Raw genomic sequence first — 26,886 nt, forward strand, 5'->3', positions numbered from 1 at the left:
AGGTGCAGCCCATGTTCATCTTGGAGTCTATAATGACTCCAAGATCCTTTTCTGGCTCTGTGCTGATGAGAAGGGAGTTCCCCAGCCTGTAGGTATGCTGCTGGTTCTTCCCCCCACAGGTGCAGTACCTTGCACTTGTCAGTGTTGAAACCCATCTTATTCTCATCCGCCCACCCCTGTAACCTGTCCAGATCCAATTGCAGCCTGTCCCTCCCTTCCAGTGTGCCCACTTCTCCCCAGATCTTAGTGTCATCTGTGAATTTGAACAAGGTGCTTTTCACCCCCTTGTCCAAGTCGCTGATGAAGATGTTGAACAGTGCGGGCCCGAGGACCAAGCCCTGGGGGACCCCACTGCCCACATGCCTCCAGGTTGAAAATGACCCGTCCACCACCACTTAGTTATGACAGGTACTCAAAATGGATAAACTGAAAACATGATGTATTTTTCTTTCATCCTTTCTCTAATCTAATCCTATGTTAATTTTAGTTGTATATTGCAGCAGTGAAACATACTTTCAGCCAGTAGTATGTGGTAGCATCCTTTCCAAATCCGGGCATTTCAAAATGCTACAGATACTTTGGTGATGGACATGTTACTTGAGTAATTTTATATTTTACTAGCCTTTATTAAGTATCAAATGTTCTTTCTTGTCTTTTTTTGTAAAAGACATGAAGCATGTGCATGGCTTTCATAGACCCCTGACAGACGGACATCTTAAAACCTAATCCTCAATTCCAATAACTTTATGTCCTGCCATGTCACATGCATGTGGTTAGATGCATGATTTTGGGATCAGGGATTAGGTCCTTATCAGCTTTACTTGCTGGTGCAGTGGGTCCCAGGCTCCTACTGTATCATCAAGGCTAAACCAATCATCTGATTGTCAGCTGTGGCCAGGAACCAAATTGGTCTCCAGCCCCAGCTGACAGTCAGCTTGGTACATAATGAGTCTGCCATTGGCTGGGGCAGCCTGATGCCAGACTCCCTACCATTGGCCGTCTCTCAGAGTTGAGGATGACGTCCCGTCAGGCTTGATGGTTCCTCAGGTGACTGAGGAGCCCGATTCTGGATACACACATTCTTCAACAATGGGGGCATGTTGTTGTGCGGGGGAGTGGGATTCACAGCCCAGGTTGGTCTCCTTCTCCTTCCTCTGCCACCGTCGTTTTGCCTCAGGATCGAGTTGTTGGGCCTTGAAGTGGTGCACACCTTGGTAGACCAGGTGGTGCCACACCAAACAGTCAGTGTCTTGCTCCTCCTCAGCTGTTGGTGTTGATGCCTCTGTGCTTGAGGGTGACCTTGAGTGTGTCTTTGTACTGTTTCCTTTGGTCACCTTTGAGCATTGGCTAATAGAGAGTTGGGATAAGAGAATCTGGCGAGGGAGGTGGTTCTCAGACATCCAGATGGAGCGCCCACCCACCAGAGTTGATTTCTCAAGAGCAAGGCTTTGATGCTGGTAGACGCAGCTTCATGGAGGACACATCTGCTGCTGGTCTGGTGGTCCTCCCATTTGATCCCCAGGATTCGATGCAAGCACCGCTGCTGAAAGCTCTCGAGGGTCTTAATGTGGCGTCAGTAGATGATCCAGGTTTCACTGCAGTAGGGGAGCGTGGTCAGCATGACAGCCTTGTAAACAAGGGCCTTTGTTGACTTCCAAAGGTCTCTATTTTTGGAGACACGTTGTTGCAGCTTGAAAAAGGTGGCACTGGTGCAGTTGACCTGGTACTGGACTTCTTCAGTGATGATAACCTGTTGAGAGAGGTGGCTGCCAAGATACGGATAGTGCTCCGCATACTCCAGAGCCTCCCCATATATGTAGATAGTGCGAGGGATGTTCAGCTGGCCTGTGGAGGGTTGGTGGAGAACCTTTGTCTTAGCGATGTTCAAGGATACCAGGTGCTGTATAAGCATTGTGCACCAGGACCTGTCAAAACCAGGTACAGACTAAATCAAACCCTTTCAATTGCTTCACTTGCAATGCAAAACTTATTGTAGTTCAAGCAATCTTTGATCCAAAGAAACCTAGTTCAGGCTTCCAGGGGAATAGTTTCATTTAAAAACAAAATGCTAAATAACCATTTTCTTCCTTTGTTAGCCTTTTTTGTGTTTGTGTAGTAATGCCTACTGCAGGGGGCTTAAACAATTAAGGGCAGTCTGTCCTCTGAGGAGCTTTCAGTCTAAAAACAGGTAAGGGAAAAGAGGTTGTAACAAGCAAGCTGCATGCAAACTCCTTTGCTATATATATAGATGAGAGTGATTTCATAGACATTAGGGCTGGAAGGGACCTCGGAAGATCGAGTCCAGCGCCCTGCCCAAAGGGCAGGAAGTCAGCTGGGGTCATAGGATCCCAGCAAGATAAGCATCCAGTTTGCTCTTGAAGGTGTTCAATGTAGGCGCTTGAACCACCTCCGGTGGCAGGCTGTTCCAGACCTTGGGGGCTCGGACAGTAAGGAAGAATTTCTTTACTGTCCGAGCCCCTTTGGGCAGGGGGCTGGACTTGACGGAGGTGGTTCAAGCGCCTACATTGAACACTCGGGGTCCCCGTCCAGCCCTGATGTTGGATATCAGTTTGGTAAGGGGCAGAGGGGCTGTACTGATGCATATAGGGCTATATGAGAGGAAGGAGTAGAGGAGATGGTGCCAAAATCAAGAGTGGGTGGAAGAGGTTGGTATCATTGTTGGAACAAATGTATGGGGACAGAGCTATATATAGCTTCAAAGGTGATGGCAACATTTTGAACTTGGAACTATGTTGGATAAGAAGTCTGTAGAAGAATTAAAAACATTTGCATGAATAAACTGGAGAAAGTTTTAGTAGCAGTATTTCTTTTAGATCGAAGGAGTAACGTAACATACCTTTTGGGAGGCTGAAGAGAAGGAGATAAATTAATGAGTCAGACTCCTTTTTTCATTAACTCTGCTTTTTCTAATTTCTTCAGTTCTCACCAGAATGGGGGGTTTCTGCATGTAAAAAAACCTGAGCTGCTAAATACTATTCTGCTTGCCAGAAACTGGTGAGGATTCAAGCCAATGGACCCAACTCAGCAGTGTTCTTCCCTTATGAGCCTATGTTTATTCATAGTAACAGTCCGCATGCCATAAAAGCTAAACCAGTTATCCCTTTATCCTTTTTTTACCCTGCATCTCCAAAGAAGGTAGTTTTTAATGCTTAAATCCTGCTAAATCAGGGCATAAGGGGGCAACCAAAGGAAGAAGCTTCTTGTCTCTTCTTTTTATTAAGCACTGCAAATTATTAAAAACTCCCTGGACAGCAATGCTTCCCAACACCTATGTAACCTGGTACTATTTCATTACATGAACATATGATACTGAGCGGCTTGACATGCTAATTGTAAACTAAACATCTGTTCAGTGAGAGAAATGGAATATACTCTGAGCTGCATTCGTCATTGGTGTGGCAGGGTTGCCTTAAATATCTTCTTACATGTGGTCAATTAATTTCACAACACTAACAAATTACACAGACAAATGGGCAGTTAAGAGTCTTGTATGGTACTGGAGAGTCTACAGCACTCTTATTAGGGTTGGGTATTTGACTGGTCAAATACAGTTCAGTCAGATATTGGTCAAATTGTCAAATATGGTCAAATAATACTTTTTTACATTTAAAAATCAGTAATTCCTTATTTAATGTTGAAATTAAATGCGTTTCACAATTAAATCTCTTGTAAAACCACTAGACACAGAAAAAGCACAAATTTCCATTAAGAAATGTCAAAAAACATAAAAATTGTATTTCTGTCAAGAAAACTACCAAAAAAAATTAATCTCCCATAAAATTGAAAACGTATTTTTGTCAAGATAAAAGAAGTATAAAAAATCTCCTTAAGTTTAATTATTATAAAAGTTAAACTTATTTTTACTCTTCATCTGTGTTTATTTGATGTCTTCTCGACTTTCATTCTTTTCACTGTCACTTTCTTCTGAGTAAGACTCAGAAGTTATGCTTGAAAAATATTAATTCATCTTTGTCTGAAACATTTTTTATTAACCTTAGATTACGATGTACAGTTGCCATCTTCCCAGCAGTTTTTTGTTTTCATCCTGTTCTGGTTCTTGCTCTGAGTGTTCCCCCAAACTGACCAGTTACTCTCTGTACGAGCTCTACAGCTTGGATATGTTAACAGGATATTAGAAATAGTCACTAATGATCAAGGAGGATAAAAGCCTTTGCACCAAGTTGATGTAATATGTCCTTTTTCTATGAATATGACCATGTTGCTTTACTGTTGAATATACCACTTCTTATTTTAAAATGAATTATTTCAGTCAAAATAGATTGGTCATTAGGAAATTTCTTAAACTTGGCCAAGTTCATTATTAGTTCACATGCTGCATCTAACTCTTCACTTGTTAGTTTCTCTCTCTGACAACACGAATCCGACAGGTAAGCTGCATTGTGTGCATCAGTGATCAATTGACACTTTATTTTCGCCATCATTTTATTTGTTTTTTCTCAGATGTTGAAAGTAGAGATTCTTTACAAGTGTCAGTGATATGATGCCAAAAGTTTGTGAACATGTATTTGAGACCTGCAGGTGTACATTTGTTCCCTTCTAACTTCTGTATAGCTTGGACAGCAGGTGGTAGCATTGACAAAAATTTGAAATTGTGCGCCCAAAAGACATCCTCATCAAAAATGTCAGTTTGAATGTCTTGCAGACAGATGCTAGAAACACTCTTTTCTACAACAGCTGACTCCAACGCTCTCTTGCAAACTGGAAGTTGCAAACATTTGATTGTTGAAGCCCACCGCGTAGGACTGGTTATGCTCAATGTCGAAAGTATGTAGTGTTTTTGGCAACGCGGAAACACGGCAGCTGGCACATGTTCATTTTTGAAAAACTTGGCAATTTTTTTCACTTTTGTGTGATGAGAATGGAATGTTTGTAAACCTTTGAAATCATGACCAAAAAGTTGCAGTATGTGAGCAGCACAACCATAGAACTGAATGTGAGGATATTTCTCTTTCACAGTACTTCAAGCGGATTTCATATTTGCGGTATTGTCAGTTACAGCAGCAAATACTTTCTTAGGACTGAGTTCTTGAATAACATTTTCAAACTGTAATGCTATGTACTTGGGTGTGTGGCGATGTTTTACACTGCTTAAGAACTTATAGAATAGTGACTGGGAAGTTGTCACCATGAAGCTAATTATGCTTTCATTCCGAATATTGCTTCAGTCATCTGATACAATGGGCACGTGAGATGCCTCTTTAATAAGAGACTACTTTGTATTTTGCCAAAAGCTTCATCAAGAAGATATCCAGCCAGCTGTTTTCTGCCTGGTTATGTGTAGATTGGATGTAGGTTGGCAAAAAATTCCTGCATGTAGGATTTTTTTTTCTTTTTCACATCTGCTATGTGAAAAGGCAAATTGCTTGCATATACAGCTTTAGCAAACATCCGGTCAAGCTCACATTTTTCTTGTGTATTAATCTTGTCCAAAAAATCTTGAAATATTTTACTGTGATTTTGATCTCCTTGGTGTAATAGTGTTTCCTGTGAAGCTGGAGATTTCACAAGAAGTTGATTCCCAAGATCTGGCTGAAGGAGGCTTGAAAGCAGAAGGCTGCTGAGATAAAGCTTCAAAGTCAGAATTGCTTGCAGAAGTTGAGTTTGAAGGTGAAAGAAGTAGAAGATTTGCCAGCCTGAGTTTCAGTGTTTTCTTCCATTCCTATTGCCATAGCATCTTCATCAGAGGAACCTTCTATGCTCCAAGCATGATCAGAAGAAGCATCTGATGTACAAGTAGAAGAAAACGACAATGACTTGGAATCATTATTAAGGAGTCTTTTACTACAGCTGGGCACATTTCACAAGACTTTAAGAGGGGTTTTATCATTCTGTCTGAAAGTTACATATTTACAATCGCTGAATTTTACACCTGCTTTTCACTGCTTTTCCCTCGTGTACTCTTTTATAAAATTTCCATACAAAAGCTGTAGGCTTTCTTTTGCCATTCATTTCTTTTTTTAATTAAAGTTTTAACCCCTCTTAATAAAAAATAATAATTCACTTTTTCAATTTGAAACTTTCAAACCACTTTTAATTTAAAAAAAAATCACAAAAACCAACACACTGGAAGTCACTGAATGTAATTCAAGAAATATAGTGAATAACTAAATATATGATTAACTAAATAACTATGTGGAAATATAGTGAAGAACTAAATCCCATGGAAAATATATTCTATTATATATTTTCTAATGGATTTAGTTCTTCGCTATATTTCTACATAGTTATTTATTAATATCTATATAAACATTTTATATGTTAATTGTAAGGCAAACGGACAAGTTGTGCCAGTCAATGGTTTTAAAGTCCTCAGTTCTGAAAAGTTACTCGATTGGTTGGAACTTTCCAGATAATATAGACATTTCTTGACCGTTTTTCTTTCTGGAATAATTTAGAAGTGTAAGTGTGTGTGTGTGTTCCACCAATCGAATAATTGTTCAAAACTATTGGCTGGCATGACTTGCCTGTTAATGCATTAGTTAACATTTAAAATAGCCTGCCTTTGCACTCTGTCTGCCCCTTCTACCAGGAGTTTGTGCTGTGTAAATCGAAGTGCTGGGGCTGGGGTGGGATGAGGAGGCTGTGGAACCGAGCCGAGGCAGATTTTTCCCTGGAGGAGGATCGATAGGGAAGGGGAAACAGGGCAGGGTGCGATGGCTGCCAGCAGGACCACTGCTTGCCACCTGTGGGTGTTGCCGTATGGCAAGCAGAGCAGGTATTGGCTACCCTGCCCCTTGCCTCTGTCCCTCTCCCTGAGTAACTCGCTGTTCTCAATCTTGTCTGCCTTGGTGATGTTGGTGTTCTGCCTGCCGGAGGAGTGGGGTGGCGCACTTCAGTGAGAGGGGCTGCAAGGTGGCATAGCCTGCAGGTGCTCCAGCTGGCTCAGTGGCAACATGCTCTCCTCACCCTGTGCTCTGTCTCCTGTTGCTGTGGAGCAGGAGAATGCTCTGCCCTCCTCCCCTGCTCTCTCTCTCAGCAGAAATGATGGCCAAGGAGGTGCATGTCCACCAGTCCACTGAATGCCTAGCTGTGGGTTGCCTGAGGCCGCTTGGCTGGGAGACACCAGGTCTTAGGCACTAGCTGCCACTCACCCCAGTATGGGGAGCTGCCTCATAGCAGGGAGCCCCAGGCTGCCTCAGTGCATGTCCCACACAGCCCCTGCACTCCCAGCCCTCCATATATTATCAGCAGGATCTGAGTTTACCATTTCCCACAGAAAAACAGAGAAAACCACAGATTTCCTATTTTTATCAGAGAAAAAGTGGATTTTACCTTTCAGCAGAGATATCCGTGGTTTTGCAAAGAGCTCTGCAGGCAGGCAGAGTTCCAGCCTGCAAGAGCTGATTGCAAAAAGAGCAGGAAATCCCTAGCCCTGCCTGGAGGGGGAAGGGTGGGACCTGAAGCTCTCACTCACCCAAGGCTTGGGTCAGGCTCACTTTTCTTCCTGGAGCCTGTGAAGTGGTAAGTGGGGGTTATGGGGCAGGGCTGGGGGAGAAGCTGACTCGGGAGCTGGCGGGGGGCCAAGGGAGGGAGGAGGTGTTGGTGAAAGACATGGAGTGCCTGACCAGTGGCACGTGGACTGCCAGCGACGCTGTTGGCCAGACCGGGCTCTGCACCTCCATGTGCAGCTTCCCTGAAGGGCCAATACCGCCACTCCAGTTCCGTGTGCTGCTGGGTGTGCAGGCACTCCACATTTTCCTTCAACACCTCCTGGTTCCCTCTGCCCCCAGCCAGCTCCCTGCAGGAGTGCCTGGCCTGCTGCATGTAGGCCTGGAGTGGCTATATCAGCCTTTCAGGGAAGCCGCACATGGAGGCACAGAGTCCAGTTGGCCCGATAGCACACCACTTGCAGTCCACATGGCTTGTGGGGGTTGGGGCTGTCTCCCGGTGGCAGTGTGCCCTCCCAGAGGGCAGGGGGACCCGTGCCCCCAGATCTGTATGGGGAGCAGCGGCAGGGCGGATGTGCACTGTGGGCTCATGCTCCCGGCCCTGCTGCCCTCCCCTGGGCCCTCTGGAGCATGGCATGTGCAACCTGGAGTGGCAGAGTACACCGGGGCCACGCACAAAAGCTGTCTGCAGCTGCAAGCTCTGTGCTTCCTTGGCCACACTTCCTTTGTGTGCACGGGGGTAGCGTGGCAGCAGCACACGGTTGTGCCCCTCGCTGCTGCCTGTGCCTGCAGGGAAAGTGTGGCTAGGGCAGTGGGGAGCTTGCAGTTGCAGGCACCTTTCATGAGCGGCCCTGCCGTGCTGTACTGGGTCTCACATACTGCTCCCTGGAGGGCCCGGGGGAAGGCATCAGGGCTGGGAGCACGAGCCTACAGCATGCACCCGGCCTGCCCCCGCTCCCTCCACAGATCTGAGAGGCGCAGGTCCCCCTGCTCCCTGGGAGTGTGTACTGCTGCTGGGAGCTGGCCCCACCCCTGCCCAAGTCCTTAGCAAGCAGCAACAGGGGGGGACCTGGCTCTCTGCTCATGCTGCTGCAGCAGCTTGCCTTCTGTTGGGGACAGGGCCTGCAGACCTGGGTCCCTGGCCCCATAGCCCTGGCAGCTAGGGCCTCCAGCAGGGCTGGGGGGCAGGAGCTGTGGGTGAGGGGCAAGGGGCACAAACAGGGTTGGGGGTGCTATGTGTGGGGAGTGAGGGGTGTGGCAGAATGCCATCTCAGTCTCTCCCCAAACTCTGCTTTCAGGCTTATTACCTAGCTGACAATTTGGTTACCATGGTCACTGCAGAGGGCAAGCACCCCTGGCCCTATCGGCTTCAGGTAACCCTGAGTTGTAATCTGAGCTGGGTACGTTCCTGAGGGAGGGGGAACCTGCTCCATCTGCCTACATGATTGGCCCTCCCACACCTGGCGGGGGCTTAAAATCCCTATGTTCAAAGCAATGTCATCATGATTGGGAGGGGCTAGAGACCCTGTCACTCTACCTGGCAACTAGTGATGCATTTTAAATTGGTTGGCTGACAGCCAACAGCTGCTGGCCTTCATTGGATCAGGTAAATTAGGTCATAAGGTCTATATACATTAAGGACTGCCCAGGAGGTGGGGCAGCAGCCATGATGGGAACCCTCAGAGAAGCTGGACCATCTGAAACTCTCTCTCTCTCTCTCTCTCTCTCTCTCTCTCTCTCTCTCTCTCTCTCTCTCGAAACTCATGTTCAGGGATTTGCTTGCCTCCAGAGGGAGTCTCCACCTGCCTCTGGATGATATTTGTGAGTAATCTGTTTGAGATCTAATTAGATATATAACTTGCAGTAACTCGCATGTGTGAGCAAAGGCTACCATGCCATAGTTTGCTCTAATTTCTCTGATATTGCTCTACCCTGTACCCTATTCCAAACCTACTCTTTGTAACCAATAAAGTTCTCATACCTAGCATGGGAGACTTACTGGGAGAGGGTTTAGATTATGCCTTGGGGTTCCCTTGGTTTGGCTGACTAAGGGAGACCACTATTTGTGTACCCCAAGTTCTTGCAGTGGGTAGAGTACCCCTCAAGGACTACTAGGCCTGTGTTTCCCAGGGGCATGGGGCCAAGATCAGTCCAGACCCTCGGTGGTGGTAGCATTACCCCTAGGCTTGTGCTCCAGGAAGGGGGTCGGCCAGACGTGAGGTGCCCCCAGGGAGGTACTCGGAGCCTGGAAGGTGGTTGGGCACAGGAATACCACCTACTGGCCCACCACAAGGGGCACCAGTAGGGCTGGGGGACTGTTGGTGGAGTGAGGGACACAATCAGGACTAGGGGATTGTGGAGGACTTTTAATTTTAACCACGGATTTTGGGGGTTTTATCAGAGAATATGGAATTTTTTTTTGTCAGGGAAAACCAGGGTCCCTGGTTATCGGTTAAATGGTTAACAAATATAATTAAAGTTTAAACCGCTAATTTTTAAACATTATTTACATCCCTAATTGCTTTAATTACAGAAAGCCTTCCTATAATATTTGACTGATCTTTGACTGGTCAAAAAATATGCTGTCCCTTGACAAGTTTGCTAGTCCTACCTCTAATATTAGTAGACAAGAAGGGACTCTCCCTGATACCCAACTCATCCCAAACCATTCTTAGCTCTGTGGATGCGGGGAGAGCAATGGACGTGGTATACCTTGACTTGAGTAAGGCTTTTGATATGGTCTCCCACAGCATTCTCTCATGCAAGCTGAGGGAATTATGGGTTGGATGAATGGACCCGGAGGTGGACAGAAAACTGTCTGAATTGTCAGGTTCAAAGGGTAATAATCAATAGCTCCAATGTCTAGTTGGCAGCCAGTATCAAGTGGAGTGTCCCAGGGGTTGGTCCTACAGCCGGTTTTGTTCAACATTTTCATCAGTGATCTGGAAGATGGGATGGATTACACCCTCAGCAAGTGTAAATACGCTGGAGGGTAGGGCCAGGATTCAGAGTGACCTAGAAAAATTGGAGGATTGAACCAACAAAAAATTCATGAGGTTCAATAAAGACAAGTGCAAAGTTCTGCACTGAAGACGGAAGTATTCCATGCACTGGTACAGGTTGCGGATTGACTGGCTAAGTAGCAGCTCAGCAGAAAAGGACCTGAGGGTTATAGTGGACATTAAGCTCAATATGAGCCAACAGTGTGCCCTTGCAAAGAAGGCCAGTGGTATGTTGGGCTGCATGAGTAGGAGCATTGCCAGCAGATCAAGGGAAGTGATTCTTTTCCTGTGTTCAGCACTGGTGAGGCCACATCTGGACTACTGTGTCCAGTTTTGGGCCCCCACTACACAAAAGATGTAGACGAACTGGAGAGAGTCCAGTGCAGGTTAATGAAAATGGTTAGGGGACTGGGGAGCATGATTTCTGAGGAGGGCTGAGGGAACTGGGCTTATTTAGTCTGCAGAAGAGAAGTCTGACATGGGATTTAATAGCAGCCTTCAGCGACCTGAAGGGTGGTTCCAAAGAGGATGGAGCTAGACTGTTCTCAGTAGTGGCAGATGACAGAACAAGGAGCAATGGTCTCAAGTTGCAGAAAGGAAAGTTGAGGTTAGATATTGGGAAAAACTTTCTCACACAGAGGGTAGTAAATCGCTGGAACAGGTTACCCAGAGAGGTTGTGAAATGTCCATCTTTAGAGGCTTTTAAGTTCCGGCTAGATGATCTAGTTAGGCTGGTCCTGTTTTGAGCAGGGGGTTGGACTAGATGACCTCCTCAGGTCTCTTGCAACCCTAATTTTCTATGATTCCTAGGAAATTCTTGCCCTGGGGAGAAGCAGTGCTACTGACTAAAAAAAACCCCCCAAAACTAGTCAGACTGCTCTACTGACAAAAAAAAGATCAAATATCTGGTGCAGTGCAGCTTTGGCATGCTTTCATATCTCATTCCCCTTGCCAGCATTTTGCTTTGCATGCCTGGAAGATGTTAACTCTAATGGGATTGGCAGTTATATTACAAGGTTCTGAATTGTTGTGGAAAACTTATTTTTTTGCCTGAAGCTGAAGCTGCTGGCACTCACAATATCTTTATGGTGATGAGGTCCCATTTGGTATAGATCACAGGTGCTCAACACCCAGCCCATGGTGCTGTGTCATGCAGCCTCTGGGGCTGTCCATGGGTCTGGAAATTTGGTGCTGTGGGACTAGTGGCACTGTTCCCTTGCTGTCTTGTCTCGGCAACCCCTGTCATGTGTGCCGAGCATGGCATGCAAGGCCACTTTCCTCAGCATGCATTGAGGCCCGGGCTGGGAGGCAGCAGCTGTGCTGTGCTCCTGGCCCTGCTGCCCTCCTCTGGGCTCTCCAGAGTACAGCATGTGTAACCCGGAGCAGCAGCGCACAGAAAGGCCACGCAGGGAAGCTGCCTGCTGCTGCAAGCTCTGTGCTGCCCGGGTCACACTTCCCCTGTGTGCACGGGAGCAGCATGGGAAGCACGCAGGGTTGTGCCCCTCGCTGTTGCCCCCGCCTGCAGGGGAGGTGTGGCCAGGGCATCGGGGAGCTCGGAGCGGCAGGCAGCTTTCTGCGCCCCCCCACCGTGTCCTACCTTGCTAGGTTCCATATGCTGCTCTACAGAAGTGGCAGAGAGGGCAGCACAGCGGGGAGCCGGTATCTGCTGCCTCCCCAGAGCCCAGGGCTGGGGCTGGGAGGCAGCTGGGACCAGGGCAGGGAGACAGCACCTGTTTCCAGCCTCCCAGCTGCAGCTGGCTCAGGTTCTGGGTAGCTGCTGATAGCCACAGAGCCTGGGCTGGGGGGCAGGGGCTTTGGGTGGGGGGCAAGGGGCATGAACAGGACTGGGGGGCTGTTGTGGGGGGACCCGCTCAAAACAAATGCACAAGATTAAAGGAAGTATCAGAAGTTTTATTTCATAGATTCACAGATTGTAGAGTCGGAAGGGACCACAAAGGATCATTGTGTCTGACACCCTGCCCCTGGCAGGAAAGAGGACCTAGGTCAGATGACCCCAGCCAGGTGTCTATCAAGCCTCCTCTTGAAGACCTCCACGTTAGGAGATATTACCTCTCTTGGAAGCCCATTCCAGATTCTGGCCACCTTTACTGTAAAAAATGTCTTCCTAATGTTTAACCTGAATCTACTCTCCACTAGTTTGCACCCATTATTGCTAGTTACTCCTAGGGGTGCTCTGGTAAATAGTGCATCCCCAAGTCCCTGTTGTCCTCCCTTGATAAACTTATAGGCAGCTACAAGGTATGCCCTTAGACGTCTCTTGTGAAGGCTGAAGAGATCCAGATCCCTCAACCTCCCCTCATACGGTCTTTTACGGAGGCCACTAATCATGTGAGTGGCCCTCCTCTGAACCCTCTCCATATTCTCCGTGTCCCTCTTGAAGTGGGGCACCCAAAACTGTATGCAGTACTCCACCTGCGGCCTGACCAATGCCGCATAGAGGGGGAGCATCACCTCCCTCGATCTGTTGGTCATGCATCTGCTAATGCACGACAAGGTGCAGTTGGCCTTGTTGATGGCTTCGTTACACTGTGATCATTGTCACTAGGTTTACAATTTTTAGAAAATCTGGCATTTACTGTAAAAAAAGGCAACATGGTGTGATTATTAATTATACTAATATGCAGTGTATCCTCCCATGTACCCCCTGCCCTTGTTTTGTTTTTCTGGCATGCTGGCATTCTGGCACCTTCCAAGGTAGACAGTGGGGTTTTTTAGCACTCCGTCCAAAATGATCATTGTCACTAGGTTTACAATTTTTAGAAAATCTGGCATTTACTGTAAAAAAAGGCAACATGGTGTGATTATTAATTATACTAATATGCAGTGTATCCTCCCATGTACCCCCTGCCCTTGTTTTGTTTTTCTGGCATGCTGGCATTCTGGCACCTTCCAAGGTAGACAGTGGGGTTTTTTAGCACTCCGTCCAAAAAAACGTTGCCTACCCCTGCTCTAAACCCATTGGGATCCCCAGGCTCTGTGTGCTGCATCAGGATCTCTATCCCATAGTGCAGGGGGAGCACTGGGCCCAGGGCCCAATCTCGCTGTCCGGGGCTGAGAGAGGGTGGTGTTGGGCCCCCAGGAGCCAACCTTGTGGGGTGGGGGCACAGGCGGGGGGGGTGCTGGGCCTGAAGATGGCCTGATCTTGCCTGCAGATGGGCTCTGCACCACTCATTTAGCTTGTGGGGCCGAAAGGTTGAGCACAACTGGTATAGATGAAATGGAGATTACCTTTTACCTGGTTTGCTGATCAGCAGAGACTCTGTTGTGCAGTCTCATTTTACGTTGTGTGTTTTCATTAGGATGCAGCATATACTAGAAGATCACCTTGATAATACAGTTTACCAGAAAATGAAATAGTATCCCTGCCTATTAGGATCTCTCCTGTCTGCTTAGGAGCGAGAAGTTTAATATTAGATATCGGTCAATTTCAGGAACTGAGCTCTTCTTCCCTATGAATAAATGCTAGTAGTTGGTTTCCTGCTGGGGCAGATGGAGTATAAGGAATTGTCGACTGAAGGTTTGCCCGGTAATACTTGATATTTGAATTATATTTTGTTTTGGTTGTTTTGTGTTTTTCTGATAGAGAAGCTTGGTTGCAATCTTAGTTCTAGACACTGCATGCAACTTGCATAGAGAACAGTTAAAATACAAATACTTCAGTAGTAATCCAAAATAATTTTAAATTATTGAATTTCTGGTGGCTGTCAACCAGAAATACAGAGGTCATTGATACTTTTCTCTGCCCATAAGTTAAAATGAATTCCTTTCTTATGTCAGCACAACTGAATATCTCTGACTAGACAGGCACAAATTGCATACTTGGTTCCCTCCTTCCTCTGTTGCCATTTGCAAATTATGTGTATTGAACTTTAGAAATGAAAGAACCAGAGACTAAATGTGCAATTCTCAAATTGCATTTTAAATCAGCATAATTATAACTCCTCTTAACCTCTTCTAAAGTAAATTTAGATCAGTTCATATATATGAGGATGCAGCAAATGGGATCAGTATTGTTATAGAAAACTGAAAAAAGTGAGAATCATTTGTGGATAATAGAAAGTTACGTCCTTGGAAGAAAAATTCAGTAGATATGGTTTTTTTCTTTGATTTGTAAGGAAATCATCTTAGCTGAAGAGGCAGCATTATGTTTCTCAACTAAGCTTGCTGTCACTGAAAGCCCTCATCCCTTTGTTGCAGGTTAGGGTTCTCTTTGTGTTTTGAGGGTAATATGCCTTGTAGTTGTGCGAGAGGGTAAATTATGTATTTTTAAGACTAGATTAGATATATTTATATAGGCTGATCTGGATTGTGGTGATACTTGAGCAGAGGGTTGGACTGAGACTTTCAGTTCTACTTTTCTATGATTGCTTTGGAGAAATTCCTAAGTGTCATGTAAACATTGCTGTTTGTCTTATTTTGTAATACAGGGGTAGGAACCAAACACTCTGCATGCACCAAACCAAAGGGCAAGGCTTTTTGTACAGCTGCATCATGTTGTTCAATAAAACTGTTGAATCTTTTAAATTTAACCATGGAGGGCTGCTGGTACTTGGCTCCCCCAAAAAGTAAGGTACTGGTGGTGATCCAAAAGGTGGAGTCCTGCTGATCTTGGATGGACTCTGTGCTCTGGATGGGATTATAAAAGTGTCATGACTGCATGTGCTGAGCTGCGGTTTGTTTTTTTTTGCTTTTATGATTAATTCCAGCACTTGCTCTATGGTTGGGTAAACTGATTCCTGAGTGTAAAATATTAATATGCTTCTAGTTTGTGCACAGATATTACTGTGACATGATTTTGAAGCATGTGTATAAAAACAACACGGTCATTCAAGGTGGTTGTGTTTTTAACATGAAAATATTTATGAAAGATTTAAAATTTTCTCTCAAATCTTAACTTGGACTTTCCTATATGTATTGCTGTAACACAAATATTACAGTTTACAACTTTAACTCATAATATGCCTTGTGTTTGTAACCCTGTATTTATCCAAATCTAAGATGACCTTCCAGTATTTATTATCATTTGCCATGTATAGAATCTAATTTTTGGAGAGTTGTCTTGAATTTATCCACCCACTGATGCAGCAGGGGAATAGTTGGGGGTTGAGCAGCTTGCCCTTGCCACCTGTTAGGTTTTTGTTCCCTCCTCTACCTCCTGCAGACGTATGTCCGCTATACTAAGGTATTCTGAATTGTAAGACCACTAGTGAATTTCTGTGGCATTTAACTAATTAACTTTAAAATATTAGCAATTGAATGGTTGTGAGATGAATAGATGGAAGGATCTGCATCAGTTTTCTAACATTTTCTTAGAAACAGTCAACAGCAAGGATGTTCAAAGGTGAAAAATGACTTTTTTTTTTTTTTTAAGGCGCATCAGTTGTGAAGACAGTCAACTTCTGAGATACCTTCTGGGAGCTTATTTTCAGCCTGCCCTCTGAAAAGTGGTTCCCTATAAGGTATCAGGGAAGAATTACCTGAATTACCAAACTACTCTAGAAGAATGTTGGGTGGTGTTATTGCAGTTTCATAAGTGTTTGTTACAAAGTTCCTCCTCATGTATTTTGTTGTTTCCCGGATACAAATCATCATAACTGCTAGTACTTATTCAGTTGTAATTCAGAAGAGATCATATAGATTGAACCTTCTCTTGTATTTCTATTCTTATGGATATTTAGCTAAAGATTCTTGCTAATAACTGTTACGTCTCATGATTGCACAGTGCTGGGCAAAAGGCCCGTTAAGAAACCTAGATGTATAGGGGTAGAAGGAGGATTTTTCTGTGTGAGTGTTAGAGGATGCATCACGGCATGTTAAGCGCTTTAATTGAGCATTCTAGACTGAAAACAACCTGCCTGCATAGAGTACTCGTTAAAACATAGTTCCTGTTGGGGTGGTGAATGAATGCCAACTGGTGTGCACGCTCAGTACAGTTTTATATTCTTACTTTAACTCATTATTTTCCTTTTAGTATCCAGGAGGATCAAGTTGCTCTGCTGTAAATTTTTTTTGTAGGAACAGGTTGGGGCGGGGAGGGGAGGAGGCAGAGGTTATACCATTGTCCCTTCTCTGTCAAGCATGCATTCCACAGGACCTAGGCAGGGCAAGGGCTGACATGTCAGTGAGGCCGGTAGGAGACCTGAAATCCTGAAGAAAGTTTGCCATCCTTCTTACACCTAGAAAGATTTCTTGGAGTGCAGTTAATCCATTAGATTGTGTGTGAGGGTCTTTTCAGTTCTCTTAGCTGACCCTCAGCCTATGCATTTATAGTTAGCAATATCTATTTTTGTAGTTTATGTGAAAAACAAAATGCAGCGCTCTGTTTCCATTAAACACATACAGAGCTGATGACCTAAGTATATGACTCCAAAAGCTTATTTTAAACTTTCAGGTAAAGATCAAAACAGGATATAGCATGGAACAACGATTCTTAACCTTTTTTAGATTTGAGGCACTCCTTGTTAGCCTCAAGGTATCCCTCGGAAAATGCCAGCTCGTTTTCACTAGTTTTTTGCTTGCAAAAAAATAATGGAGCAGCTTTTTTCTGTTGCAAAGAGCAAAAAAGGACCATGTAACAGGGGGCTTTCTCGGGGTCGGTCTGCCATTGGTCTGCCCACCTGTTTCTGGGCCAACTGCCCGCCGCCTCATCTGCCATGCCTTGTTGTTTCTTAATTGGTTCTAATAAGGCGGGAGGCTGCCCATTCTTGCCCCAATGCCAGGGGGCTCTATCTTTGGCTCTGTTCCTCCCCTACGCCGCAGCCCAAGCCTCGCAGATTTCATAGACAAAGACATTCGGGCTGGAAGAGACCTCAGAAGATCTTTGAGTCCAGCCCCCTGCCCCAGGAGCAGGAAGTCAGCAGAGGTCATAGGATCCCAGCAAGATGAACATCCAAATTTCTTTTGAAGGCATTCGAAGTAGGTGCTTGAACCACTTCTGGCAGCAGTCTATTCCAGACCTTGGGGGCTCGGACAGTAAAGAAGTTCTTCCTTATGTCCAGCCTGAAAAGGTCATGGAGCAGTTTGTGAACATTTGATCTCGTCATCCCTTGGGGCGCTCTGGTGAACAGACATTTCCCCATTCCTGGTGAGTACCCCTGATAAATTTGTAGGTGGCCACCAGATCACCCCTGAGCCTGCACTTTTCCAGGCTGAAGTATCCCATAACTCTCAGCCTCTCATTATAAGGTTGTTTTCCTGACCTCTGATAATGCGCGTAGCTCTCCTCTGCACTCTCTCAGGCTTCTCCACATCCTTTTTAAATTGTGGAGCCCAAAACTGGATGCAGTACTCCAACGTTTTTTTTTTAGTTTAATTTAGTTGGAAGACCATGGTTGTTACATGGTTGTTACAGACAGACATATCATAGAAAGTTAGGGTTGGAAGGGACCTAAGGAGGTCATCTGGTGTCCAACCCCTGCTCAAAGCAGAACCATCCTGACTAGATCATCCCAGCCAAAGCTTTGTCTAGATCGGTTTTGAAAACCTCCAAGGATGCTTCCACCACCTCTCATATAGCATAGCACCTCTTAATGCTCAAGCTACCATCTCTCCTTGGGCTCCATACCCTGCCTTTTCAGGAAAATGAGCTCCATGACCTTGGTAACCTGTTCCCATGTTTTGCTAACCTCCTAGTGAGAAAACTCTTCCTAATGTCTAACCTAAACTTCCCTTGTTGCAACTTGAGACCATTGCTCCTTGTTCTGTCATTTTCCACCACTGAGAACAGTCCAGCTCCATCCTCTTTGAAACCACCCTTCAAGGAGTTGAAGGCTGCTATTAAGTCCCCACTGAATCTCCTCTTCTCTAGACTAAGTAAGCCCAATTCCCTCCATCTTTCCTTATAAGTCATGTGCCCCAGTCCCCTCACCATTTTGTTGTCCTCCGCTGGCCTCTCTCCAATTTGTCTACTTCCTTTCTAGGGGTGGGGGGGACGACACACTGAACATAGTATTCCAGATGTGGCCACACCAGCGCTGAATTGAGGCAAATAATCATTTCCATCAAACTTATGGCAACACACCTATCAATCCAGCCCAATATGATGTTAACCTGCTTGACAACAAGGACACACTGCTGGCTCATATTCAGCTTATTGTCCACTGTAACCCCCCAGGTCTTTTTCTGCAGAGTTGCTGCCCGGTTTGTCGGACCCCAGCCTGTACCAGTGTATGGGATTATTCCATCCTAAGGACAGGACTTTGCATTTGTCCTTGTTGAAGCTCCTGAGCAGGGATCCTGGTTTTCTCTGATTTAAAAAAATGTCCAATTTTTGGTTTTAAAACAGTAACCCCAAATCCACATTTTTCCATGATTAAAATGAAACACCACTATATAGCTCTCTCTATTAGTGGTGTTTAATTTTAATCATGGAAAAATGTGGATTTTGGGTTACTTGTTTTTAAACCAAAAATTTGGGGATGCTTTTTAAATCGGAGAAAACAAGGATCCCTGCTCATGAGATTCCTTATGGCCCAATCCTCCAATTTTGTCTAGGTCTCTCTGAATCCTACCCTACCCTCCAGTGTATCTACTACTCCCCACAGCTTGGTGTCATCTTGCTGAGGGTGCACTCTACGCCATCTACCAGGTCATTGATGAAGACCTTGAGTAAAACCAACCCCAGGACCAACTCTTGAGGCACTCCACTTGATACCGGCTGCCAAGTAGTCATCGAGCCATTGGTTACTACTCTCCGAGCCCAATGCTTCAGCTAGTTTTCTATCCACTTTAAAGTCCATTCATCCAGCCCGTACTTCTTTAGCTTGCCTGAGAGAATGTTGTGTGAGATTGTATCAAAAGCCTTGCTAAAATCACCAACTGCTGAAGCTTCCTTAGCCTGACGAAGGGTTTCTGAACCTGAAAGCTTGCTTAATAACCATTCTCCAACCGTTTGGGTTAGTCTAATAAAAGATATCAAATTCACCCAAGGAACCTTGTCTTGCTAAAATCAAGGTATACCACATCCACTGGTCTCCCCACATCCACAGAGTCAGTCATCTTATAGAAGGCAATCAGGTTGGTCAGGCATGTCTTACCCTTGGTGAATCCATGCTGTCTGTTCCTAAACACCTTTTTCTCCTCCAAGTGCTTAGAAATAGATTCCTTGAGGATCTGCTCCATGATTTTTCCAGGGACTGAGGTGAGGCTGACTGGTCTGTAGTTCCCAGGATCCTCCTTTTTCTCTTTTCTTAAATATGGGCACTATGTTTGCCCTTTTTCAATCATCCGAGACCTCTCCTGATTGCCAAAGATGATGGCTAATGGCTCTGCAGTCACTTCAGCCAACTCTGTCAGCACCATCGGATGCATCCCATCCAGCCTCATGGACTTGTACCCATCTAGCTTTTCTAAGTAGTCCCTAACCTGTTTTTTCAGTACTTATGGCTGCTCACCTCCTCCCCAAACTGTGCTGGCCAGTGCAGTAGTCTGAGAGCTGACATAACTAGGTTTTAAAATTCCTGTCATTTTGCTTTCTATTAGAGCAATACAAGAGTTTCAGCTGCAATCAGTTTAATTGAAAAAAGCTCCCAATACCTGTATTTCCTGGCCAAAATGTAATACTTAAGTTGTGTTATAATCTCAATTCCATTGACACTTGGGTAGAGAAGTATTATCTCAAATTAAAAAATAATTTGTATTTTGCAGGCAGCTGTTACACTGAAAAAATAGAAAACTTGGAAGTATGCAGTTTGGGTTCTCCCAACTTTAAATTCGAATTTTGAAGCAATGCGGTCTATTTTTACTCCATGTCTCAAAACAACTTAATGTCTGTGTTTAGTATCATGTATGTACAGAGTATACTTTGCCTGATGGAAACACTGGATTGAATTTTTATGAAGATCTAGGGTCCCACTCAGAAACGACATAGAACATTTCAAAAGCATGTTAAAGGCATCTTAAATTTTTAAGTCCAAGTGAACTGTCCACAAAACTGCCTGCATGCTTAGGTGCCTAGAATCATAGGCTTGAAAAGGACCGTAAGAGTCCAGGTCCAGCCCCATGCAGTAATTCTGTTCCTAAACTGTCCCTATCAAACCTGGTCTCCTCTTGGGGGAAGAAACTTCACTGAAGGATGTTCCTTATCTCCCCTTAGGGAGTATGCTCCACTGCTGTATAGTTTTAACAGCTTGGATCTTGGGAATAAATTCCTTACTAACCTAAACCTAAAGATTTAAGTGATGTGGTCTGCTATAGTATGGTTATTTTTTAAAGGAGAAAGTGGCTTCTCAGGTTGTGATACCACAGCCATGGTATTTTGGCTTCATTAGGTCCTATAGGATGCCTGTGGATTCCTATAGTGTACATCGGGGTAAGCAATTATTTGGGCTGGCGGGCAGCTTAAGGAGTTTTGGTGAGGTGTTGTAGGGTGGGGTGGGGGGCGCTGACCCAGTGCGAAGGGTGGGGGAATGTGAAGGGGGCAATTGATCCCATCTGGCCCCAGGCCCTTCTGTCCTGTACCTACTGCTGGGGGTACTCCATAGAGCAGGCAGGGTGTGGGTTGTGTGGTGGTGACAGTTCTGGGCTGGGGCCTGGTGCAGAGCTGTGATTCCCTCCCCCAATGTCCCTGTGATGATTGCCAGTTATGGCGGGAGCAGATTGCACCTCTGCCGTGTGCCCCAGTCCCCGGCCCTGTGCTGTCACCACCCCACAATCCCAACCCCCAGCCACCTGTCTTGCTCCCAGATGCCACTCCCCACCCACCCATGGCCCCATCCCATCCACCTGGCCAAGCGTACCTTGCCTGCAGGGGTCCTGGGCCAGTCTGCATGGAGACCCCACCCGCCCACTCCACCTGGTGCCCCCAGCAGTGGGTGCAGGGTGGATAGGCTGGTGTGCCTAGGCAATGGGACTGGGTCTGGCAGACACTGGCGGCAGCAGCAGGTGGGCAGTTGTAGTCATTCCCCCCCGCCTTCCGCTGCAGTGGAGGGTCAGTGGGAGGGGAGGCAGGGTGGGGAGGCTGTGGCAGGGAGGCAGTAGTTGTAGCACTTGCCCTAACTCTGAGTCGGGCCCGCAGCAGCTGCTCCTCCCCGTCCCTCTCCACCATCACCTTGTCCTCGATTTCAAGATGAGGGATGCTTTTTCCCATGTTAAATGGGAGAGAAGCGTTGTCTTGGAGTTGAGTAAATAATGGTAATAACTTTCTGTGATTCTGTGTCTAAAATTTCAAATAGTCTCTTTTGGAACTTGCCTGTTTTCAAAACATTTTAAAACTTCCTGGAAGAATTTTTCCTGTGTCAGCTATTGGATACATTTTGTCAAAGATAAAGGGCTGCAGTTATCAAAATTATATTCATGGTGAAACAAAACCTTTAAATCTTGGGTCAGTTTGAGAAGCAGTTGTGTAAATGGCCTTTGAGGGTCCATGTCTGTAAGCAGTTTCCAAACTGAACCTGCTTTATGTTCAAGGCAAGCTATTCCTACTTACATTAGCTCTGCAAACTTAGTTTGGAGTCTGACAGCTAAGCTGAGTTCTTTTCTGCCAATATCTTAACTGATAAAGATTCTGTCAAGTGGAATGTTCTTTGATGCATATGATATATAATCTCACTCATATTTCAGTAGCAGGATAGGCTTTGCGTCACAAGCAAATCCAAATGGTCTTCATTTTAATCAGTAAACAGATACTGCTTGGAATAAATGAATGAGTCAGAGTGCTGTTTATACGCAGGACTCCTTGGTAAAACTCTACAGATGACTCCACAGTGAAAGTAAAGTAGAAAAATATTCAGTGTGCTGATGTCCTGCTTTACTGCAAGAATGACTCTTAGGACTTTTTTTTAGAAATTATACTTTGGCTTACCTTGCGCTTCAGTTTACTTCATTGACGTTTTTCTGGAACAGCCTGATCTAAGTAAATATACAACTTTGCCCAACTTTGCTATTCCATCAAGCTCCTCTAAGACTCGTACCGAGGGATCCCTTTATAGGGTGTTTACCCTCTCCTGATTAATAGGAATGTGAGGGAGAGAGAGAATAGACCAAAACAAAATGTGCAGGTATGAGAGGTAGGTATAAGGAAGTTTAGGACTTATGCTGGGGCACTCAGAGTTTAAGACTAATCAAAGCTGTTAAGTGAAAGTGTATAAGTGAACTTCGTAGTTTTATTTAATGTCTTAACTTCTCATATAGACAAACCTTTACCGGATGGACTTAAGTTGTTCATTCTGTTTAATGCCACTCTTTCTTTTCTTCTTTTTTTCTCTTCCTCCTCTTCCAAGGCCTGTATAGACGAGAACCTGGACATGGTGAAGTTCCTTGTAGAAAATGGAGCGGATGTAAACCAACAGGATAATGAGGGCTGGACCCCTCTTCATGCTGTGGCTTCCTGTGGCTATCTGAATATAGCAGAGTGAGTGAGTTTCAGGCTGTCAGGGGTGTGTATAGTAACAACTTTCCACATCTTTTCCTCCTTCAGAGTGGTGGCTTTTCTGACTAAACAGCATATCATGGAAACAAAGTTAACAGGGAAAAAAAGTGCCATACTGATGTTGATGCTCTAATTTTCAAGGATAGGGTGCAAGATGAAATAAGTCTGCTTCATAGAATTCTGTTCATAGAGAAGCAGGGTTGGAAGGGAGCTCCAGGGGTCATCTAATCCAGTGCTTCTGAATACATATGAAGTGCTTTAAGCAACATCAGATTTTTGGTGAAATGTGCTGAGCAAAAGCGAAGCATGATGATGGACAACTGTAAATATTAATGCATGGGGAAATCTAGCAAAGCACAAATTGGCTGCAGCTAGACTAGTTGCTGAGCAGGTATGCACCCTCTGTCAGAGGACTCGTGCACAATTTTTAAATTTAAAAAGAGCATTGTTAACGAAATATTTTTTTGATCTGGTCTGTCTGTGTACATCAAAGAAGCATACATTTGGGTAATTATATTGATGTACTTCAGTGCAGTGTAAAACCCATGTGTTTAAATACACTGCACAGATGTAAAACTGAAATTGAGATGAATTGGCATCACTGTAAACCTTGACTTCTTATTTACATTCACACTAACATTTTATGATGGGTTTGCAGAGAAATTGCATTTAATATCATTTTAAAATTTAACAAATGGGGCATTAGAATAACACAGCTTGAAGTATGCTTGAAGCCTCTACAGGGAAGCAAGAACTTCTGGGCTGCTGTGTCATCCATATGCTACTGACACAATTCCTTTTTCTTCAAAATCTAATCCTGTGTTTCCATGTCTGACAAAAATGGAAAAGGAGATGAAAGTACCTGTTAATTGAGCTCTTTTAAAATAAGTGTCACTGTGTTCAGATCAGATGGTTTAGTGATCCCTTCTTCCTTATGATTTCTTCACTGTAAGTATACAAATATAAAATGGGAGAAGCCATCTTTGTCTAGTATAGGAGCTGCCAGTGTATGGCTAATGGGCTGGATCTGTCCTGTTGATAGGGTAGATCTGGCCCAGTGCAACTCAGGGAATCTGGCAGCAGCAGTTGCCTTTTTCATAGATTCATAGAAAATTAGGGTTGGAAGGGACCTCAGAAGGTCATCTAGTCCAACCTCCTGCTCAAAGCAGGACCATCCCCAACTAGATCATCCCATCCAGGGCTTTGTCGAGCAAGGCCTTAAATTCCAAGGATGGAGATGCCACCACCTCTCTAGATAATCCATTCAAGTGCTTTACCACCCTCCTAGTGAGAGATTTTTCTGGTATCCAACCTAAACTTCCCTTGCTGTAACTTGAGACCTTTGCTCCTTTTTCTGTCATCTGTCCCCACTGAGAACAGTTTAGCTCCATCCTCTTTGCAGTCACATTTCAGGTAGTGGAAGGCTGCTATTAAATCCCCAGTCTTCTCTTCTGCAGACTAAATAAGCCTAGTTTCATCACCCTCTCGTTAGAAGTCATGTGCCCCAGCCATCTAACCATGTTTGTTGTCCTCTGCTGGACTCTTTCTAATTTGTCCACATCTTTTTTTGTAGTGGGGGACCCAAAACTGGACACAGTACTCCAGATATAGCTTTACCACTGCTGAATAGAGGGGAAGAATTACTTCCCTTGCCCTGTTGGCAACACTCCTACTAATGCAGCCCAGTTTGCTGTTAACCTTCTTGGCAACAGGGGCTCATTGTTGACTCAAATCGAGCTTATCGTCCAGTGTAACCCCCAGGTCTTTTTTTTGCTGAACTGGTGCTTAGCTGGTTGGTCCCAAGCCTTTAGTGGTGAATGGGATTCTTCTGTCCTAAGTGGAGGACTTTGCAGTTGTCCTTGTTGAATTTCATGAGATTCCTTTTGGCCCAGTCCTCTAATTTGTGTAGGTCACTCTGAATCCTAGCCCTACCCTCCAGCGTATCTACAACTTCCCTCAGCTTGGTGAGGAAGTTGCTAAGGGATCCCATCTTCCAGATTGTTAATGATGATATTGAACAAAACCAGCCCCAGGACCAACTCCTGGGGGACTCCATTTGATACTGGGTGCCAACTAGACATCAAGCCATTGATCACTACTTATTCTGTCCTCAACTCAACTATCCAGCCAATTTTCTATCCACCTTAAGGTCCATTCATCCAACCCACACCTCCTTAACTTGCTTGCAAGAATGCTTTAGGAGATGGTATCAAAAGCCTTGCTCAAATCGAGGTATATCATGTCCACTGCTTTCCCCACATCCACAAAGCCAGTCATTTCATCATAGAAGGCAGGCAATCAGTTTGCCAACAATCCATGTAGACTGTTCCTGATCACTTTTTCCTCCTCCAAATGCTTAGAAATGGATTCCTTGAGGACCTGCTCTATGATTTTTCTGGGTAGTGAGGTGAGGCTGACTGGCTTGTAGTTCCCTGGATCCTCCTTCTTCCCTTTCTTAAAAATGGGCACTAAATTTGCTCTTTTCCAGTCGTCCGGGACCTCCCCTGATCACCACGAGCTTTCAAAGATAATGGCCAGTGGCTCTATGATCACATCAACCAACACTCTCACCACCCTTGGATGCATTGCAAACAGTCCCATGGACTTGTACATGTCCAGCTTTTCTAAATAGCCCCTAGCCTGTTCTTTCACCGCTGAGAGCTACTCACCTTTTCGCCAAACTCTGCTACCCGGCGTAGTACTCTGGGAGCTGACTTTGCCTGTGAAGACCAAGATAAAAAAGGCATTGAGTATTGAGACCAAGGTACAAAAGACATTTTTCTATCTATTCTCCTTGTAGCATCTGCTTATTGTTGGGGAGTGTGAGGCTGTGGCCTGTGGTAGGGGATGGGTTAGTGGTCCATGGTGGTAAAAGGTTGCCAACCACTGGTCTAGTCGGTTCTTTAAAAATCAGATATTTAAAAGCCCACTAAACAAAATCTCCCAGTAAAAGCCTTGGCTCTCACGAAGCTTCTCACTTCTCTGAGCATGCTTGCTGCTTTTTCAAGGATTGAACTAATGCTGACTTCACGATGTTCACTTTGCCCACGTAGGATTAATAACCTTTTTATCTACTGTTGGAAGATCTTCCCCAGTACTTGCTGTGAGCTAACAAGTTTACTGTGGGGTTCTGTTTAGGGAAACAGAATAATTGGAATTAAAGAATTGCAAAGCTAAGCAGTTGCATTTTGAGCTGGGCTTCTGAAAACAGACTGGCTCATGTACAAGAGCAAATGAAGAAAAAGTGCTGTTAGCACCTTACTTGCTCCTTCACTCTGCATCGTAACCCAAAAATTGTTTTACACGGATGACTTTTGTATTCCTTGCTTTTTTAAACGTGACTTTTATCCTTGGCTCTTAGTGGCCCGTGCATTATTACACAATGGGGAATGGCATGCTTCTTTTTGTAGAAATAACTAGGATGAGGGAACACCAACTGGGCTGCATAACATTTAATTGAGGCAATTTAGGGGGAATTCAGACACAAAATAGCAGACTTCTGGCACAAATGCTTTCATGATTTCTGTGCGTTGTGAAACACCTTCCAAGATAACATGTAGCTAATAAGAGCAATGAATCTGTTGTTTGAGGCACAGCTGCCGTATTTGCATCTGAACCCAGAGTATACAGAAGTTTCTAGGGTGTTTAAAACACATTTTTATGATGTTTGTTGCTTTAGATATCCTATTACTTAGAAACTTTGAATACTAATTACCTTTATGAATCTTTTCCTGCCCCTCTCCCATCCTGTGTGCATGTGTGAAATGCTCCAGAATTTTACTTCTCTGTTGCATTCAAAACACATGCAGGCTGAAAGAATGCGACAAATATAAAAAATGTATTGAAGACCAGTCCTGCTTGTTCAAAGCTCCTTTTAAAGTGCCAGCACAGGCATATTGCTAAATGAACTGGGGGCTTTTTGACTAGTTATGTCAAGTAGCAACTGACATCGCATAGAACTAGCAACTGCTTGCATGGACCTCTGAGTAGAGAGGAGAGAGCCCTTAACAATTAGTAGCTGGGTGTTTCGACTTGAAATTGAGGCTTATGAAACAAGTCCCAAGTA

The 26,886-nt window shown here is 44.8% G+C and overlaps 1 protein-coding gene across 8 annotated transcripts in view; it reads left to right on the forward strand.

The window, feature by feature from the left end:
* Nucleotides 1-26,886, forward strand: part of PPP1R12B (protein phosphatase 1 regulatory subunit 12B) — a 182,070-nt gene that overhangs the window by 24,629 nt on the left and 130,555 nt on the right. For 6 of the 8 annotated variants that reach the window (XM_025211372.1, XM_006029902.3, XM_025211376.1 and 3 more), the window contains exons 1-2: nt 9,228-9,251; nt 22,672-22,802. In XM_025211372.1, coding sequence (XP_025067157.1) covers nt 9,243-9,251; nt 22,672-22,802 — 140 coding nt within the window. In that variant the 5' untranslated portion in view covers nt 9,228-9,242. Of the gene's footprint in view, nt 1-9,227; nt 9,252-22,671; nt 22,803-26,886 lie in introns of those variants that run through there. The other 2 variants (XM_025211373.1, XM_025211374.1) reach the window with 1 other exon arrangement.

Source organism: Alligator sinensis, unplaced genomic scaffold (assembly GCF_000455745.1).
Source record: "Alligator sinensis unplaced genomic scaffold, ASM45574v1 scaffold773_1, whole genome shotgun sequence".
Taxonomy (NCBI): domain Eukaryota; kingdom Metazoa; phylum Chordata; order Crocodylia; family Alligatoridae; genus Alligator; species Alligator sinensis.